The sequence below is a fragment of the Phalangium opilio genome, unplaced genomic scaffold (genome assembly GCF_054372755.1).
Source record: "Phalangium opilio isolate 3A_F unplaced genomic scaffold, DU_Popi_V2 ptg000017l_1, whole genome shotgun sequence".
NCBI lineage: Eukaryota > Metazoa > Arthropoda > Arachnida > Opiliones > Phalangiidae > Phalangium > Phalangium opilio.
The window spans coordinates 4,646,126-4,664,609 of NW_028324151.1; the positions used below are offsets into that span (position 1 = coordinate 4,646,126).

General features: G+C 37.2%; 3 protein-coding genes across 3 annotated transcripts in view; 1 reads left to right on the forward strand and 2 right to left on the reverse strand.

Moving 5' to 3' along the window:
• LOC149702613 (bone morphogenetic protein 8B-like) overlaps nt 1-18,484 on the reverse strand; it is a 265,732-nt gene that overhangs the window by 153,982 nt on the left and 93,266 nt on the right. The window lies entirely within an intron of this gene.
• Nucleotides 1-18,484, forward strand: part of LOC149702621 (uncharacterized) — a 133,045-nt gene that overhangs the window by 19,183 nt on the left and 95,378 nt on the right. The gene's annotated exons all lie outside the window — the stretch shown is intronic.
• LOC149702623 (uncharacterized) lies at nt 1,575-4,211 on the reverse strand. Its single transcript, XM_089866476.1, has 2 exons — nt 2,784-4,211; nt 1,575-2,690 (listed from the first exon to the last, which is right to left on the reverse strand). Exons 1-2 carry the CDS (start codon nt 2,798-2,800, stop codon nt 1,820-1,822), a joined length of 888 nt encoding a protein of 295 aa, XP_089722602.1. The 5' UTR covers nt 2,801-4,211; the 3' UTR covers nt 1,575-1,819.

Here is an 18,484-nt window from a genome sequence, read left to right on the forward strand (position 1 = left end):
TAGTGAAACATGGAACAGAAATGGTGAAACATTGAACAAAAATAGTGAAACTTTGAACAGAAATAGTGAAACTTTGAACAGAAATAGTGAAACTTTAAACAGAAATAGTGAAACTTTGAACAGAAATAGTGTAACATTGAACAAAAATAGTGAAACATAGAACAGAAATAGTGAAACTTTGACAAGAAATAGTGAAACTTTGAACAGAAATAGTGAATTTTTGAACATAAATATATGTTTCCCCTAAACAGCACACAAATATCGGAAGATGTTAATCTTATTTCCGAAACGCAACAAACAGATATTGCGAAGAAATCAAACCCTCTTCCCGCGCGCATGATTAAACATCAGATAAAAAGAATGGAAATGTTCTTCTTCTTCTAATCATGTCTAGTAAACAATAGTGTGGTTAAGTTGATTGAAAACGTTTTTCGCAAGATGTAAATCTTATTTCCGAAACACAACAAATATTGCGAATAAATCAATCCCTCTCCCCACGTGCATTTATTCGATTATAATTGAAACCTAAGATAAAACGGATGGTTTATAAGACGTGGTAGGTCAAAGGAAGAAGTCATTTACGACTCTTCAAACTTTCTACCTCGACTAACGAAATTCACGTGTTAACCCAAAGAAATGGACTCAGTTAAATTGTAAGTATACTCTTAACAATGTATACCCATCCCTTTACACTTATATTTAGAGAATTCACTTAATAATTTATTAGTAATTTATGGGTATGGTTTTTAGTGTGTAGAATTTCATGAGGGGTTATTGGATGTGGGGTTTGATTGGGGTTAGTGTGAGGAACTTCGTTATTTTAGACGGGCTACTCTGTGAAATAGCGAATAAGTTAATAATTTTCAAGTACGTACAGTAAGTGATGGTATATTTAGTTAAGGTGTAATTGTATGATGTAATAACATTCCACCATTCTAATCTATATTTCCGTTTATTTGTATACCCGACCATAGAAATGTCCTTTCAGCCCAAGGGGATGGACTTGAGGGGTCTAAGGTGACGTCTGGGGTTGCATACCCCTTTGTTCCTGATTCTTTCCGTCCTGCCGGTGACAACCCTCCTACCTCGTCGCATTCCTGCATCCTTACCCTCGATGACTTAACAGACCAGGAAAATCAGACCCTACATGATCTCATGGATCGATTTGAGTGTGTCGCTGCGATTAAAGAGTATGACCAACCAGATGTCATCACGCTGCCTGACACACCGCCTCCGAAAGTTTCTTGTTACATCTGCGATAAATGGTTTGACGACCTTGATGTTTTGAACATCCACATGCTTGAGCATTTCCCAGATTCCGACGAGATGGATGATTTAACAAGCCAAGAATACCGTGATGTACAAGATTTCATGGACCGTGAGATGGGTACGTGTGAATAATACTCCCGGGTTTCATTGTATTTTAGTGATGTCAGATGTACTTATTATTGATATATATCGTTTGATATGTGAATTAATGCTGAAAATTAAATAAATGGCCAAAATTTAAGGTTTTAAAATGGGCTTAAAATATTAATTATATTAAACCTACGTAAAATAATTAGAAACCCATATCATTCAACCATTTTCTTTTTATTCGAGATTCTACAAATATTATTTAGCATTTAACACTATGCTTCGCCTACAAAATGTCGAACTTACAAACGTTTTATTAATTAAAGAAAGTCTGCGAAATACTTATTCGCGAAATTATTATTCGCGCTTTAACATCGTTTAAACTATTAATTTCACAGCATTTTCAAACACGTTTTATTGAAACACTATACTCCCTCGCTTAACCGATCGGGGGTAATCATAGTTAAAGAAAGTCTGCGAAATACTTATTCGCGAAATAATTATTCGCGTCATTGGATCTCATGTGATAATGAACTTCGTGAAACATTAAACTGTGAGTGTTATCACACAGACACTTGGCTAACCTGCAAATCTGCAGGGCCTTGAATATATAATGCGTAGCTAGGTCGTTTTCATCACTATAATTTTTCCTTACGGTTTTGTTAGTTTTGTATACCATAAACATACACATATGAAGAGCTAAGTTCAGAACTCTCAAGTACTGATATGGACAATGAAATTCGTATCCACCGTAATAAAAGGTGCGAAATTTACATTCCCCCTCATTGCGGGGGTGACAACTCCCTAAATGGCAAATATTTGGGTTTGGCATTCCGTACATTTTGTGTGGTGTGAGGTGTACGGGAAATTCGAGGATAGTATCTCCCGCAAATTCTTCCAATTTGAATTGATGGGTCTTCTTATTTATGATACATGGAAACTGTCTAGCATACATGTCAATTAATGACCCTGCGGGTAATTGTACTGTAGAAGTTAGTAATCTGTACATCGCTAAGTGTTTCAAACCAAAATTTATATTAGGGCCATTAACGTATTGCCATATATAACCTTCACCATCGTCTACATTATAGACTTCATTCGGTATGGGGTTTATTAGTAAATCCCCCGTTTCGGGATCTGCAGTCCTTTCGGATTTTCCGTAATCTTTATCCCATCCGATAGCACCAAATTTTTCAATTCGTCTTAAGTTGTTTCGTCTAACGGCGGCTTCTAAAGTAATGGGTGAATTCATTCTACCATCCTCACTACAGCAAATAGGACAGGAAGGCGTGTCCGGCGTATTGTCAGTTTCGGAGAACGCTTTTGATCCGTCCCTGATGGAGAAAAAATTAACCGAATACTCTAATTATAAGTCTGGATACAAATGGACATGCAAGGGTTAACTATATTGTTAAGAACATACTTACAATTTAACTGAGTCCATTTCTAAGTGATGACACGTGGATATCGTTAGCTGGGGTGAAAAGCTTGAAGAGTCGTAAAATGACTTATCTTTTAAACTACCGCGTCTTTTATAGGATCTTATCGCGAGACGATAACCCAAGATATGATGGGTGTATTTTCTCAATCAACGACGTAACGGGAATTTACCGTGACGCTCTGAACCCGGGTATTTACCATGGTATCCTCAAACACGTTGACGAACGACGATATGACACTTAATCTCTAAGCCTAACATATATAATTTCCCCCTCCCACCACGTTGTCGAAAGTTAACGTGACGTAGAAAGCCTCGAGTCGCGTGTAAGACAAGGGTTAGCGAAAAGTTCAATTTTCAACTCCAATATCGGGGATAATATGTATTCGTATTTACACTTTAATTGCATTCTAAACCATTGCAGGTTACGAAATTCATGGTTCACCCTGTCCTCTTGAGGAATCACGTACACCGTCGTATCCGAAAACCGAACACTCTTTTTTCCGTTCATATTCCCCGCCTACTTCGTTAAAAATGTTAAGCCTAACATAGTGTATTCCAATAATATATTTTAGGTCAAACACATTGTATTGTACGTCTCTGTTTTGGCTTACGTTAATGATACGCTATTTGAAGCAGGTGTAGGGATACTATTTAAGATAACGGTTCCAGCGCCGTATTTAAGAAATTCGAGCCAATATACCTAGATATTTTTAGACAGATAAGTGTAACGTATTGATTTGAAAATAAGAAGACGCCATTGAAAACGAAAAATTCCCCACACTTATTTACCCCCATTGGTCGCGTATTTTTCCATACGTATTTCCCCGCCACATTGTCAAAGTCAATAAGGCGCCCACAAATATCTGGCGCCATAATTGAATTCTAGTTTCAGGAGAAGTTGTGGAAATATGGCGCTTAGTCTTAAGCCTAACATATGTTTTCCCTTATCAAAGTCAATAAGGATAAGGCGCGCATTGAATATCTGGCGTCAAAGGGGAGATTGAAGCGACTTCAGTGATAACGGCGTCAACAGCGGCAACGGCGCCAACTTGGTGTCAAGCTTTCCCCTGGTTTTCCACGCCGAAATTGAAAATTTCCACGCCATTCACAAAGTCAACATGGTGTCAAGCTTTCCCCTGGTTTTCCCCGCCAAAAAATCTGGCGTGAGGACGCCATCTTGGTGTCAGGCGCCAATTCGGTGTCAGGCGCCAACTGTACCAACAGTACCATCTGGCGTGAGGACGCCATCTTGGTGTCAGGCGCCAATTCGGTGTCAGTCGCCAACTGTACCAACAGTACCATCTGGCGTGAGGACGCCATCTTGGTGTCAGGCGCCAATTTGGGTGTCAGGTGCCAAGAGGGTGTCAGGCGTCAACGGGGTGTCAGGCGTCAACAGGGTGTCAGGCGTCAACAGGGTGTCAGGTGTCAACAGGGTGTCAGGTGTCAACAGGGTGTCACTGGCGCGAAAGACTCTTTTGTATACTACTAAATCCGTATGGTAAATTGCAGACCAATGAAATTGAAAATGGGAGAAAGTAAAATTATAAATAAGCCAGATCGTATACACATTTCATTTCACCTGCTGTAATCAATGATGATCTAATTAGACGATAATTATAATTGATATCTTGCTCATGTCTAATTTTACATCTCCTGGACTTTCATACGGTCCGCAGTTTAGTATACACCACTGATTTCTTCCGACGTTTTACGATTTTCAGACTAAATAAATACTGCCGATATTTATTTTTTTAACACCGAATTAAATTATTCATATCTCAAAATTCAAAACCGAATTTAAAATTGAATGAAACTGGTTTTATGTGTATTAAAAACATCATCAAAGCATGCAGCGAGCGTCGACACGCAATGCCAGGTAATAAATAAATAAATCCTCGGATAATTATTACACATATATATCCACCACGTTTTTCGAATAATTTTTAACATTTGAGACACCCCGTCGATTATAAATATGGCTAGACAAACCAGAATATACAACTATAATTAATATTTACAAAACTAATTAAACTATGTATGTAAAAGTTAATTTGCGAGTAATAACGCGAGAAAAATTAACTAACAGTATTAAATTTCGTTCAACGAGCTTATTAATAATATCATAAGTTTATAAGACATGTTAAATAAGTATGACACTACCTATGCTTCGTAATGCTACTGAGAGACTTACAGCTCGAGATAACTAGTTCGAGAACGACGGAAGCGAGAATTGAAGTCCTACACTCGGTGGTTAATTAATTTTGCAGGACTTCCATCTAGGTCCTATTCAGTCTCCATTACTAAGCCTTTGACAGCGCCTCACCAGGCGTTCCTCGCTTTACCTAGAATCTATGATCTGCTTCACTCACTTCAAAATTACAAGCTCCAGTTTGTAACAAGTGACAAACTTATGGAAGTAACATACCTTATGAACTTATGTTAATTATATTAATAACATGTATTTTTATTTATGTAATTTTCTAAACCGTGTTTCTTCTTTCACGTGATTAGTGGCGCGTGGGAGGTTTTTTCTTTTTTTAATGATAAATTAAAATGTCATTATACGCCCAAGGATTTTAAAGAAAAGGTTACGAGAGTTTCATATAGTTCATAACATCAGACAGCCAGCGCCTCTAGCGACGACAATTTTTTGCTAAACTTGTAGGCTCACTAAATTCGAGACAAAATATGGCAGCAATATTGGAAGAGCCAGGGAAAAAGCTTGGCACTGGGAGAAAGTGTAGAAGGTTGTGTGTCCAAAATCTTCATCGATTTTTCTTTTTTTCTTCTCCACAATCTCCTCCTCTTTCCTTTCTTTCTTTCATTCTTAACGGTCTTACGCGTGTCTGAATAACGGTTTTAGCACAAGCGCGTTTCTAAAGGGACGCTGAAATAAATTATAGATTGCTAAATAATAAATAAGATGGTTGTTCTTTTCGAAGCGGTTCAGATTGCGTTGCGAACTTGAAGGGATCCTCCGGATCATATTTGTTTATTTTTAATCGAAAGAGCTTATTTAAATAATGAATTTATAAATTGAACCATGTTTCTATCTGTATTATCAAAGAAGATATGAGTGATTGAAGTTTCCGTAATGGACGCTACGCGTTAGGCTTCCCGGGGAGTGCCCTCATTGGATGACGGATTCGTCCAATAGAGGCACTCCCCAGTGCTTTGCGGTAAAGCCTAAGGAGTAGTGTCCATAACGGAAACTTAATTGGTTGTATCTTCTTTAATATTGAAGATAGAAACATGGTTCCAATTAAAAATATTCATTATTTTATACACTTTTTCAATTAAAAGTGAAAAATTCTATCCCGGAGTATATACCTTTAAGGATAACAGTGGAAGAAGCTTCCAATTTCAAAGAAGCTGGGCTTTAAGCCTGGTGGACATGTGCAATTAAGGCCCTAAAAATTCAATTAGCATAGAGTTCTTTATAGAGGTCCTTATTATATTTTAGAAACAAATGTTATGGTAACATTGACGTTCTTGTAGTTGTAGATACGCTTTCCCTTTGCATTTATGCATTCGCCATAACTATAACGAATAATGTATATGCAGATATGAACCAGAAATAAGGAATATTGACGTATTTTAAGACATGCAGCAATATGGTCAGTCACAGCTACAAGAGTTTACAAGTTGGGAAAACCAAAATATTACCTCTCCGAGTCAAGACGACTACTTACAAACTTATTTACCCAGATATGGAAATGTTTCTTAAGTTAAAATTTATGAAATATTAAAGCAGTATACAAAGCATAGCAAATTTACTGTAAATCAGACGACATTTTACATCCAATAATGATATACTTGTACACATTAAAATCATCCGATGGGGGAAAAACGGGTCATCGGCGTTTTATAAATGACGCTAGCCTAATAAAGCGTGCAAGGTACCAAGGCTTAACAAAAATTGTAGGATAACATATTTATAGAGATAGATAACAACTTTTATAACTAAAATTAGAAACTAACATATCTCTTAAAATTCTCGCGTGATCAACTGGTTTCACGCCAATTAAATAGCTATAGTCCCATAGAGCTATTTGTATTAATTCCTCCATAGGTTTTTTCGCCAAGCTGAGAACTACGCGTTTTACGTCACGTTATCCAAAAAGCCGACTATTTTCTTTGAAGACCGCGCTAGCTCAGCGCTAAGCACCGTAACGTCAAAATTCAAAAACAAAATCCCTGGGCCGCGTTCAGCAACGCTGGGCTCTGCTGAACGCGGCCCAGATTTCCACCATGATAATAAAATTTAAGCCTAATTATTTAAAAGTGTATTTAACTTTCGGCTCACTCTGAACCGTTAATGTCTCTGCATACAGAAACGAAAACCAAACCCAAACGTTTACTTTTTGGTTCACTAGGCCTATTGACAAATAAGAGGTCATTTGACCAACATAGCAGCATTGTGCTTGTATTCACTGTGATTTTAGAAAGGATTATCCTATAAACAGATGTAGTATAGCTTAAGTAATATATAAACATCCATTTTAAATAATAATATTAAAAAAAATCTTTGGAATATCAAAATGAAATAGAGCTTTAAAGCTACAAAAGTACAAAATGCATCATAATTACGAAAAATATTTCCACATATTCACTTTATATTAAGGATAAAGGGAATATTATGGTTTCTTTACACATCAAAACAAAACGAACTTCTAACGCAGCGCACTACTGTAACAACGGACGGACACATACAGACAAAAACATAGACTGCTTTTAACTCTTTCCGTATTAATTTTGAATTGAGAAACAAGATTATCTTAAATATTAAAATAAATATAATTAATATTTAATATTTTCTTCGTTAGTTATTCGCCTTATTGAACGTTACATCGTTTTGAAAAAGAACAATTAAACATTCTTGAGAGACTTGACTAATATTGGCGTTTGAAATGAAGCATACGCCGGTTGCTTCGCCTTCATCAAATAGGTAGTATATAAGGGTGTCGAATCGCAGCTATGGATAAGAACAGCGCAATTGCGTGAACCTTTGGTGGAAGCCCCACCATTGGGAGGCCGGACGTTTCTCGTAACCCTGGCCGATCGCCGCGTATGTCTTAACCTTAAGGAGTAGAAGCCAGGTGTACAGACTGGTGTCCATGTGGGATGGACAAAAACAAAGACCAGAAGATGGTGGTGTTAGAAGCCAGGTGTACAGACTGGTCTCCATGTGGGATGGACAAAAACAAAGACCAGAAGATGGTGGTGTAGAAGCCAGGTGTACAGACTGGTGTCCATGTGGGATGGACAAAAACAAAGACCAGAAAATGGTGGTGTTAGAAGCCAGGTGTACAGACTGGTGTCCATGTGGGATGGACAAAAACAAAGACCAGAAGATGGTGGTGTTAGATGCCAGGTGTACAAACTGGTGTCCATGTGGGATGGACAAAAACAAAGACCGGAAAATGATGGTGATAGAAGCCAGTAAGTGCAGACTGGTGTCTATGTGGAATGGACAAAGACCACAAAATGGTGGTGTTTGAAGCCAATAAGTACAGATTGGTATTCATGTAGAATAGACAATTGACTAGTCAGATGAAGTAATAGTGGCCAGTTGATTTGTGGATAGATTCAAGTTTTGAAATTTCCGGGAACTGTGAATACGGTCCGGAAATAGAGAACACATTTGCTTCAATTCGGAAACTGCGAACACGGTCCCCTGGGGTGTAAGTCAATAACAACAGACAGACAGACAGACAGACAGACAGACAGACAGACAGACACACACACAGACACGTCGAAATTAGAACCTCTCCGTGACATACGTCACTCGGAGAGGTAATAAAGAATTAAAAGAAGAGTTCTATTTACATTAGGAGAAAATGGGTCGCGTAGTTAGAATCATGTTTTGCGAGTTAAATGCTGCCTCAATAGTTACAAACAAACACGCAGACAATGAATGCATCATTATTGGATTGGTCTCTCTTAATATTATAATAAATGTATCAGGTTCTTAACATTTATTTTATAAAAAAGAGATTCATCCTAATATAAACAGAGGGCCCAGCCAAAAATTTAAATTCCTTATACAAAAAATAGGAATTTTTTCCGGAATTAAAGGATGTTATAGGAGAAAAAAATGTGTTTTTATAGGAAATTATAGGAATAACAAATTGGATTTTACTTTGAAAATTCAAAGGAACTTAATTAAAATATAATATATAAAAAAATCCTGAGCAAGCTCCGCAATTTCGGTGTCTAGTCAAATAAAATGTGATCTCAATAAAAGAGCTAAAATTTGATACTAAACTATAGAAAAACATGGACTGGAAGTCAAAAATATAGGGTATTATAGCACCTTTTCATGAAATTATATAGGATATTTTCAAAAATATAGGATTTTATAGGAATTATTAGACCGCTGGGCTCCTAGAATTCATAAACTGAATTCTTTCTCTTTCCGTTTTAGGGAACGCGGTATCGGAACGTGCTCTCGCATGCACTTTTTAAAGAAGCACATAATATAGGAAACTGGCGGAATGCATCTATATATGCGTACATATAGGCGCACATATTCAAGGTTGTAAAACCACGGGACGCTCGCTTTAACATTAGCGCTGAGGCGGGAATATAGTTGGTATAATCTCAAATTTCTGTCCCGCCAAAAATTCTTCCTCCCAGTATAGTATATAGGGTTACGATGTGAAATTTGCTTTTTTAAAAAAAATTATATATATTTAACCGAGGACATATAAAGTTTTAAAGAAATTTAACGAAAAACGTGTACGAAAATGAACTTCTTGTTGCGACTTATCTTTCAATCTCCGTATTTTTTTTTCATGAATTCTTCATTGAAATTACGACTTTTTTCGTATACTTCATACAAGTTCTTGTTAATTAAAATTTAAATTTTCTCAAATTCTTCAATTTAATCTTTGAATTCTTAATAATTGGGATGAGAAAATGAATGCTAATTAAATGAAAATTTGTAGAAAGGCAAGGTTATTTATTTACTAAATAGCAAAGACGTGGAGAGAGAATATTGTTACCTATTATTCATTTTAATATTAATATTAAAATTTTTGACAGTCGCGAAGGAAGGTTTGACGTCATGCATTTTAAAATAAATTTAAAATTATGCGAATTCCGAGTTCTATTCGAGGCACCAGCCAATCAGCGCGATTGAAGTTACGCTACAGTTTTGTCTGTATACTATAATTATTACGCGCAATATTAAAAAACCCTACCATTAACAGAGTTAAAATTATTACTACACATAACCGTAACCTGAGATTTGTTAGGCTCTCTGATCTGTTATTCAGACGTAATTTTCTTATAATTAAATAAATATAACATAAAAGGTCACGTGCCCTTGTTTCTTACAATTTACAACAGCATTTAGTCTTAATTTTAAAAAGTATAAATCTCATTCAATGTACTGTAAAAAAGACTGTTTATATCCTAGACTTTATAATAATTGTTTTTCGAAAAGAACTAAACGGTTGTAAAGAATTCGGTGATTTATAGCTACAACAAATCTTCGTAAATATGCAAATGAGACTACTACCCAAATTGTTTATTACAACAGGATTTAGTCTTAATTTTAAAGAGTAGAACTAACGACTGTTTCTATTAGACACATGAGCTTGGGTTATGTTTTTTTTTTTTAAAAACAAAAACGAAATGGTTGTAAAGAATTCGGTAATTTATAGTTACAAATATGCAAATGAGATGCATACCATTTTGATAGAGAGGTATAGGGCTTACGATGGCGGTTTGTCGGGCCCGATTCTTATACGTTTAACGACTTTTGAGTGAAGAAAACCGGTTCGTCTCGCTCTCTCTCTCTCTCTCTAGCTAAACATGGATGGCTTCCCCATTTTTTATTCTTTTCAACAGTCAGTATTACAAACATGAAGAAAACGATTTTTTTCACATCGCTGAAAAGTTTTTCCAGGTATATACAGGGTGTTTCTGATAAGTCTGCATACCATAAATAAATGAAGGGGGATGTTTGTTCTTTGGGAAATCAATTTTGAGTCGAAAATGTAATACTTCTATCTATTTCCATTTTGTTTACCACAAGGGACACTGTTTCAAATCGAGTTAAGATTGGTCAAAATATTTTACGGATGACCCCTTAAATTTAATTAAGCAACTGATTAAGACAATGATTTCTAATTTAATTAATTAAAGGGGCCATCCCTAAAACACAGTCAAATCATAACTCGAAAACAGTGTTTTAGGGATGACCCCTTAATTAAATTGGAAATAATTGTCTTTCAGTTTCTTAATTAAATTTAAGGGGTCATCCGTAAAATACTTTGTTTGGCCAATCTTAACTCGAAAACAGTGTCCCTTGTACAAGGGAAAAATGTCATGGAGAAGGTACTCAAAATCGATTTTCCAAAGAACATCCCCTTCTTAATTTATGGTATGCAGACTTACGAGAAACACCCTGTATAACCGAATGAATTCTGGTTTCCCTGGTATTAACTTTCGTTTGAGTTATAGTGCTTGGAGAAGTATTTTTTCACGCTAACCCGTTAAAAAAGTAGTTAAATTAGCGCCAAATTCCTTTGCGTCACAGTCAAGTCAACGCCTTTGTAATATCTTCTATTCAAGTGAATTATTTTGTAAAAACAAGTCATTTTAAAGACGGTTAGTTAATTAAATGAGATGTGAAGTTGTGTTAAAGATTAATATCCTAAGCTCTATCTAGTGAATTATTATTATACTTAAAGTCCGTTTAAAGGATTCATTTGTTAGTAGGAATTGATGTAACTTCGTTCCAGTTCTACCATGTTTTCTTACGTAACATCATTCATCGTATCTTTTCTTTACCAACGTTAAAAGCATACAGAAAGGTTCTAAGTCATTATGGCTTCGTACAAAACTTTCAGAATGGAATTCCCTGACTTTTCCATGATTTCTTTGACCATATTTCACGGACCATTTTTCAATATTTTCCATGCCAAAATATAAATTTTGAAGAAGCTGTATGGCTGTAGTGTATACTCGCCATTCAATCCGATTTTTCAATTTTCCTGAGTTGTTCTTGACCTTTCAGACTCATTTTCAATTTCCCTGACCAATTTTAAATTTCCCCACCGTTTCCCTGCCCTTTCAAGCCAATTTTAAATTTCCCCGACGTTTCCCTGACCTTTCAAGGCCCATTTTAAATTTCCCCGCCGTTTCCCTGCCCTTTCAAGCCAATTTTAAATTTCCCGACGTTTACCTGAAGTTTCAAGGCCCATTTTAAACCTCCCTGACTTCTCCAGGTTTCCCAAATCCTGTACAAATACGCCATTATACTAGGCCTATATCGCAACTTGAAAAAGAACGAGCCAATTCGTGTCTACAAATTTAGACGCCGCCAACCGTCGTTATTTTCCGATAAAAAAGAAATGGCTTGCTTCTCTTATCTTTTATCTCCTCGAATACGTAAGAAAAATTGATTAAGGGGCGAAATTTGTCAGAGAAAAACATCCAAATTAATCCCCTAGAGATAAAGAATCGACGTCTAATCAGCCCACGGTATAGTTACATCTTTTTTTCCTTCAATAACAACTATATTTCACCCAACGAGTTTACGCAAAAAAGCCATTCAAAATAGAACGACGCGGGGAGGGTGCAGCTGATTCGATTTAAAATATAAAGAACACGATTCGTGGACTGCACGATATAGTTTTCTTTTTAATATTAAAAATAAGGGAAATTAAAAAAAAGGAAGAAGAAAAGCAAATTTCGAGTATAACCGTATACTTTTTGACTTCTTCCTTTTCTCGCTTCCCCTTGGGCGGCCAAGAAACCAAGATTCGATAAGAAAGTCAAGAGCTGCACCGCTTTTGCTTTCGCTTTTTCTTTCTTTTTATTATTATTACAAAGAGCTCGTTTCTTCGAGCTATTTAGGCGCAAGAAACGCGCCATCTGTGAAGAGATTCTTCTGAGTTACAGACATTGGTGTAGGGGAAAGTATACGTAATACGTGCGAGTGTGTGTGATCTGAATTTCAAAATATAGTAACTGACGTATATATCGTTTATATCATTTCATCGTTATACCAACTATAGAGATAGAACCTTAAGCACAGGGTTCGTAAGGAACCTGGTTGGTTTACCTGGAAAAGTCAGGGATTTGGAAAATGGGAAAGACAAGTCAGGGATTTTAAAGTTAGGCTAAAACGTCAGGGATATGTCACGGATTTTGTTTGGTATATCAGAAGATGCTTCGAGGAATGCTATAAATGTGGGCCCAGGTGTGATGAATGAAGTGGGCTCTGGTAAATACCTTAAAATGGTCCCAGGGATATTGGCAATATTTCGTCAGGGATAAGCTGGAAAAGTCAGGGATTTTTCAATACAAAAATTCTGTCCGAACCCTAATAAGGAAAACATGGTTTTTCTATCAGTTTCTCCTACTACCCAATGCTCTTCAAAAATCTCTCAAACATTCTAAGTTGATTCCATTTTAGGATAAGTTCGAAAAGGACCATATCTTTTTAATATTTTAATATAATATAGGCGGCCAACGCTTAAATACCAAAAAATGATAGAAATAGGCCGTAACCAAAAGTAGAAAAGCAAAGCCTTCCGCTTGTTCATGCCTTGCCATCCTCAAAAGTAAGGAAGGAGACGTCATGCAGCAACCCGAAGAAGAACTTTTCTTTTACAAGTCACTGCGAGAACTCGCGTGTTGTAGCTTGTAGGGGAAAAGAGGAAGACATATCCGTGGCTCAGGCAATGGCGAACTAGAAGATAGTTTGGGCGCTGAACGAAGGAAGAAATCTTTGGCAAAGAAGCTAAGCTAGAACTTTCGATCCAGGCCGCAGCGCCACCACGAAACGTAAAAACAGTCCCTCCTCGTACAAAACTGCCTGCAAAGTTGGCTCGATACGTAACGCAACGCCATGCCATGAAGACTGAAGAGAGTCCGATTCCGCCAGGATAGGCCTAGTTACCAACCTACAAGACACCCACCCTATATACTACGTCCTTATCTACAATTTTTTTCTAGAGGATTGTTACATCAACGCGGGGTGTGAGAATGATTGAATGTCAATGTCAGGACATGGACTGACACAAAATTTCCAGGCGATAAGGATGCCTTTTGGCGTAACGCGTCGTTGATTTAAACTTTCCCTTGGGGACAAAGGTTATTCCAAAAAACACATGAGGGGGCAAATTTTACATTATACAGGGTTTGTACACGACCTGTAAATCCTGTAAAAAGTCAGGGAAATTGAAAATGGACATAATAAGTCAGGGAAAAGTATATTGGAGGGAAATTTAAAGTCTGGATAACAGTATAAGGGTGACCAGAAAATGTGTTGTCTGAGATTTGACCAGAGCCCCAAATTCACGGAGCTCAGCTTCTCTCGTTCCGGTTATTTATGCTTTGCTTATATAAAGTTAAATTTAAACGAAATAGTTATTTTTTAACAATAACTCGTGCAAAAATGATTCAAGTGAATTTACATTGGTTTTCACATGTTCGCCATGTATGTTATTGCAAGTGGTCAGGGAAATTTGTGGAATTTAGTCAGGGAATAACCCTGAAAAGTCAGGGAATTTCATTCCAAAAATTTTGTACGAACCCTGCATACTACTCGGATTGATTAGGTTCTATTTTAGATTATTTGAAAATTTAAATATTAATAAAGTCAAGTATTTGCACTCTTGGTCAACGCTAAAATCCCTCGCTCATAAAGCACCGAAATTATATAGGGTTATAAAATTGAATTGACAAATATTTCCGCAATTTTGTCAAGGTCTTGTAAACAAAAATATAGAATAACTAACTTTGTTTGAATTTTGATTAAATTTATTGTTATTTGTTTTTTGACGTGCGTTGAATCACTTAGTTTTTCTGAAAACCACGTCATAAAATTTGAATTATTACTTATTACTTGTAGTTCTTTAAATCATGCTTAAAAATAATTTACGAAACGCTTCCATGATTTCTAAACATTTTAAATAAAAGAAATAAAAACAATTTGAGAGGGTAACCAAGTAAATCCTTGTATGATTTATAATCTCCTGTTACGCTATTTGACAGTTTGAGGAAAAGAAATCCTGCCTCGTGTTTACGGAAAAAATAATTTAACCCATCATTTTATTTAAAGAAAAGAAAATGAACGTGAATTAATTTCTTAATCTGTCAATCCAATGACGTCCGTATACAATTTTCAGCAAATAAATTAATAAGATCCTGCTGCTTACGAAGAGTAAAAATTACATTTTTAATTATCATGATAATACCAGAAGTATATAATACTACTCTTCGAGAGAAGTTTACCAACCACAAAGCGGGGTAATTGTAACATGATTCTTCCCAACATCATTCCCAACATTTTGAGTGCATAAGATTACTAAACCGAATCACATACGCGATAAATAGTTCCCTTATCATTACTCTATTAGCGCTTAACTATTTGCCAAGGCGCATGCATGCGCTTGAGCTGTTTCGTCCCACGTCAAGACAATAAAGGTTTGTGCAGGGTTGATTGCTGAGCATTTAGTAAATACCAAACAATTATAGAATTCACCCTACCACGGTGCCATGTGCCCATCGATGAGCAGAAGAGCAAATAAAAAGGTGATGAGCCTGGGAAGAATCATGTTACATAACTAAAGTATTAAGAAGACACAGAGCGTCATCCTTCTTCTATTATCCCCTTCTGGTATTACACTGCATCATTATTGCCGCCTTACAAATTACGTTTAAAGGGAAGTCAGCGAAGGCCGCCGACTCTTTAGCCACTGCGCACTTGAGTATTCGCCACAAGAAAACGAAAAACCACGAAGGGAGCGAGCGAGCTATAGGGTACCCCAAAAAATCCAAACAAATCGTAATGAAGCGAACGAAAAAAGAATTCAACTAACGATAATGAGTCACGTACGTTACGGAATAATTTGCGGTGCCAGGCTTTGGAAGCTGTAATATAATTCTTTAGGGTTTAAGACCATAAGTAAAGCCTTACTAATTAAGAATGTAAATTACACAGAAGTTATAAAGACTCGTGACGTGAAACGTTTTGAAAACTTCTATTCAGGAATCAGGATATAATTAAAGGCAAAGTAACGAAAACGGGCGACAAAATACGAAATGATGGATATGAAGTTTTCGGACTGAATTTACATCTGACTTTACTTGCTCTCCCTGAGCGTTTTTCTTAAATTTCCCTGACTAAATTTACATGCTCTTCATGAGCGGTTTTCGTTAATTTTTCTGACCAATTATCACAATTACCCTGCATCAAAAAGGCCTCGTCAATTTGACCTTAATTCCTTGGGATCGCGACATTTAAAAGTCTTGCTTAGTTAAAGCAGAAGCTATTGTTCCAAAAATAACTTTCCCTAACGTTTTAACTCCGTTTTTAATTACCCCTGACTAGCTTTAGCCTTTAATGAATCCCTTATCAAATTCCCAGGTTGTGTTTAGAGCTCTTTTGATCGTAAAAGATTAATTTTTCCCATCACCGTAGTAATGAATTATGAAATTAATTTCCACTTATCCCATCGACGAAAAAATCGTCTCTACCTTATTTTTAAAAATACTGAAGAGGTTCTCGCAAATACGGTACAATCTTCCAGCATCAATTATCAATCTTAAAATGGCAAAAATATTTTAGTCAGAAAAATGTCTTACAAAGATCTCTACGAATCATGTATGCATGGGCGTGTGAAAAGATGGGAATTCTTTTTTCTCGAGTCGGGATTCCCGCTCGGAATTCCTGAATTCGGGTGAAGGAAAAAGGAAGGAAACTAAGGGTCCCTCTCCCGCCCTTCTTGACACAAAATTCTCTCGTCAAATCCCGGTTTATAACCATGGCGATGGCGCGAACTCGGTACTGTACGAGACGCCCTAGGTCTCTTTTTTTAGAATTGGGAAATCCGACAGGATGAATGAAGGAAGGGGAAAAAAAGATTCTTAGGGGGGGTCCCGCTTTTCCCTATCTATGGTTCGGAACGTTCGACCTTTTTTGAAAGGTACCGTATGGACCACCGATAAATAGGAAGGGGTATTTCTCATTGATGTAGCCAAAGGGTCAGGCATTATAGTTTTGGGAATAAGGTTTAAGGTCAAACGTGATTTATACGGTTTTTGGGAACATATTTTGTAAAATCGAAATATTTGCTACGAGAAGCTCAAATGGAAAACTATATTCAGAACGGGAAATAAAGACTTTCCACACAATTCAACCTGCACCCAAAATATTGATCGTGAAAAATCAAGGTTACGGCTTGCTTTACGCTCGCTACGTACTTCGTAAGGTGCTAGGAGAGGTTTTACGATGAATAAATTTGAATAATACACAATTTTAACATTATTTCCACGTATGGTAAGTTTGCCATGGCGCAAAAACCCTAATAGACTCTATTGTAAGGGTGTATTTGAAGTAGATAAGGTTGGTTTATTTGCACACCTATGCTTTCTCTTTCCTTTATTGGCCACCCAATATTGACGTTCGTAAGAGACACCTTTGAAAATACGCCTTAACATTCCGTTAGTCCTTGATGTCTACTAGAACATGGATGGGGTGAAACTTTCCTAGAACCTTTTTCCGGCAACAACCCAACGAGGCCAAGGATCTTTATTTCCCAAAAGACACGCTGTCCATCAAGCTTGATTCGGACACGGGAGTAGACTAATCTTAACTTTCTTTCCCTAGTCGCAAGTACCGCCAGAGTTCCATAGCTATTTCTGTTGCCAAATGTAATGTAGCAATAGCAAGAAGTCTACCATCACCACAAGAAAAAATATTCTGATGAAAAGACTAAACAACCGTGAGAAATATTGAGAGAGAGAGAGAGAGAGAGAGAGAGAGAGAGAGAGAGAGAGAGAGAGAGAGAGAGAGAGAGAGAGAGAGAGAGAGAGAGAGAGAGAGAGAGAGAGAGAGAGAGAGAGAGAGAGAGAGAGAGAGAGAGAGAGGACTGCAAGTTGTATAGAGATAAAACTGCTTCGAAAGAAGATGGGCTGATGGGAGGGAGAGCGTCAGAAATTCAGAATTGAAATACTGAAAACCAGAAGATGACGCTAAAGGGGAAGACACGGGGGGATGAAGTGAGGAAGAAAATGGCTCTTAGTCTTTTTAGAGTCAGAAGAACCCATAGTGACGTGGATGGCGTTGGTAGTGGCGGAATATACTTCAACAACGTCATCTGTAGGCCAGGGAGATCGCAAAAAAGGAAAAAATAAAATTGGGGTGAAGTTTTTGGTTTTTTTTCCATCGTTGATGGAAAACTCTAACCAAAAGGGCGAGGGAGGGTTTTGTAGATTTATTCCGCGTGGTGGCGCAGTTCTCGGGCCTTGGTTAGTAGCCAAGGCCTAGCGAGTAGCGCACCTCGGAGGCTCGTAGACGGAGAAGAGGAAAAGTTTGCTCGTGATAAGGAACAGAGAGGTTGTTGTAAAGAGGGGGTTTCGCGGATCGAAGCAGCAGTGAGCGAGCTAGCGGGGATGACCAGCCTGCGGAATACGAAATGCGTCTATGGCGTGCGCTTTCTCCGTGTGTACACGAGGCGTGGCTACTGGACCGCCTTGTCTCTAGAATCGGGGGAACCTAGGGAAACCCAGGGCTTGTCAAAGAGGGTGCAATTTTTTTTCTCTTCCCACTCTGAAAAACTCTCCTTTTTTCGGGGTGGTTGAGAGGGACCCCACTATGAATGAAAGAGAAAAAAGGGGCTAATAAAATGGGGGTTTCCCTTTTATCCCATTGTCGTATTATGA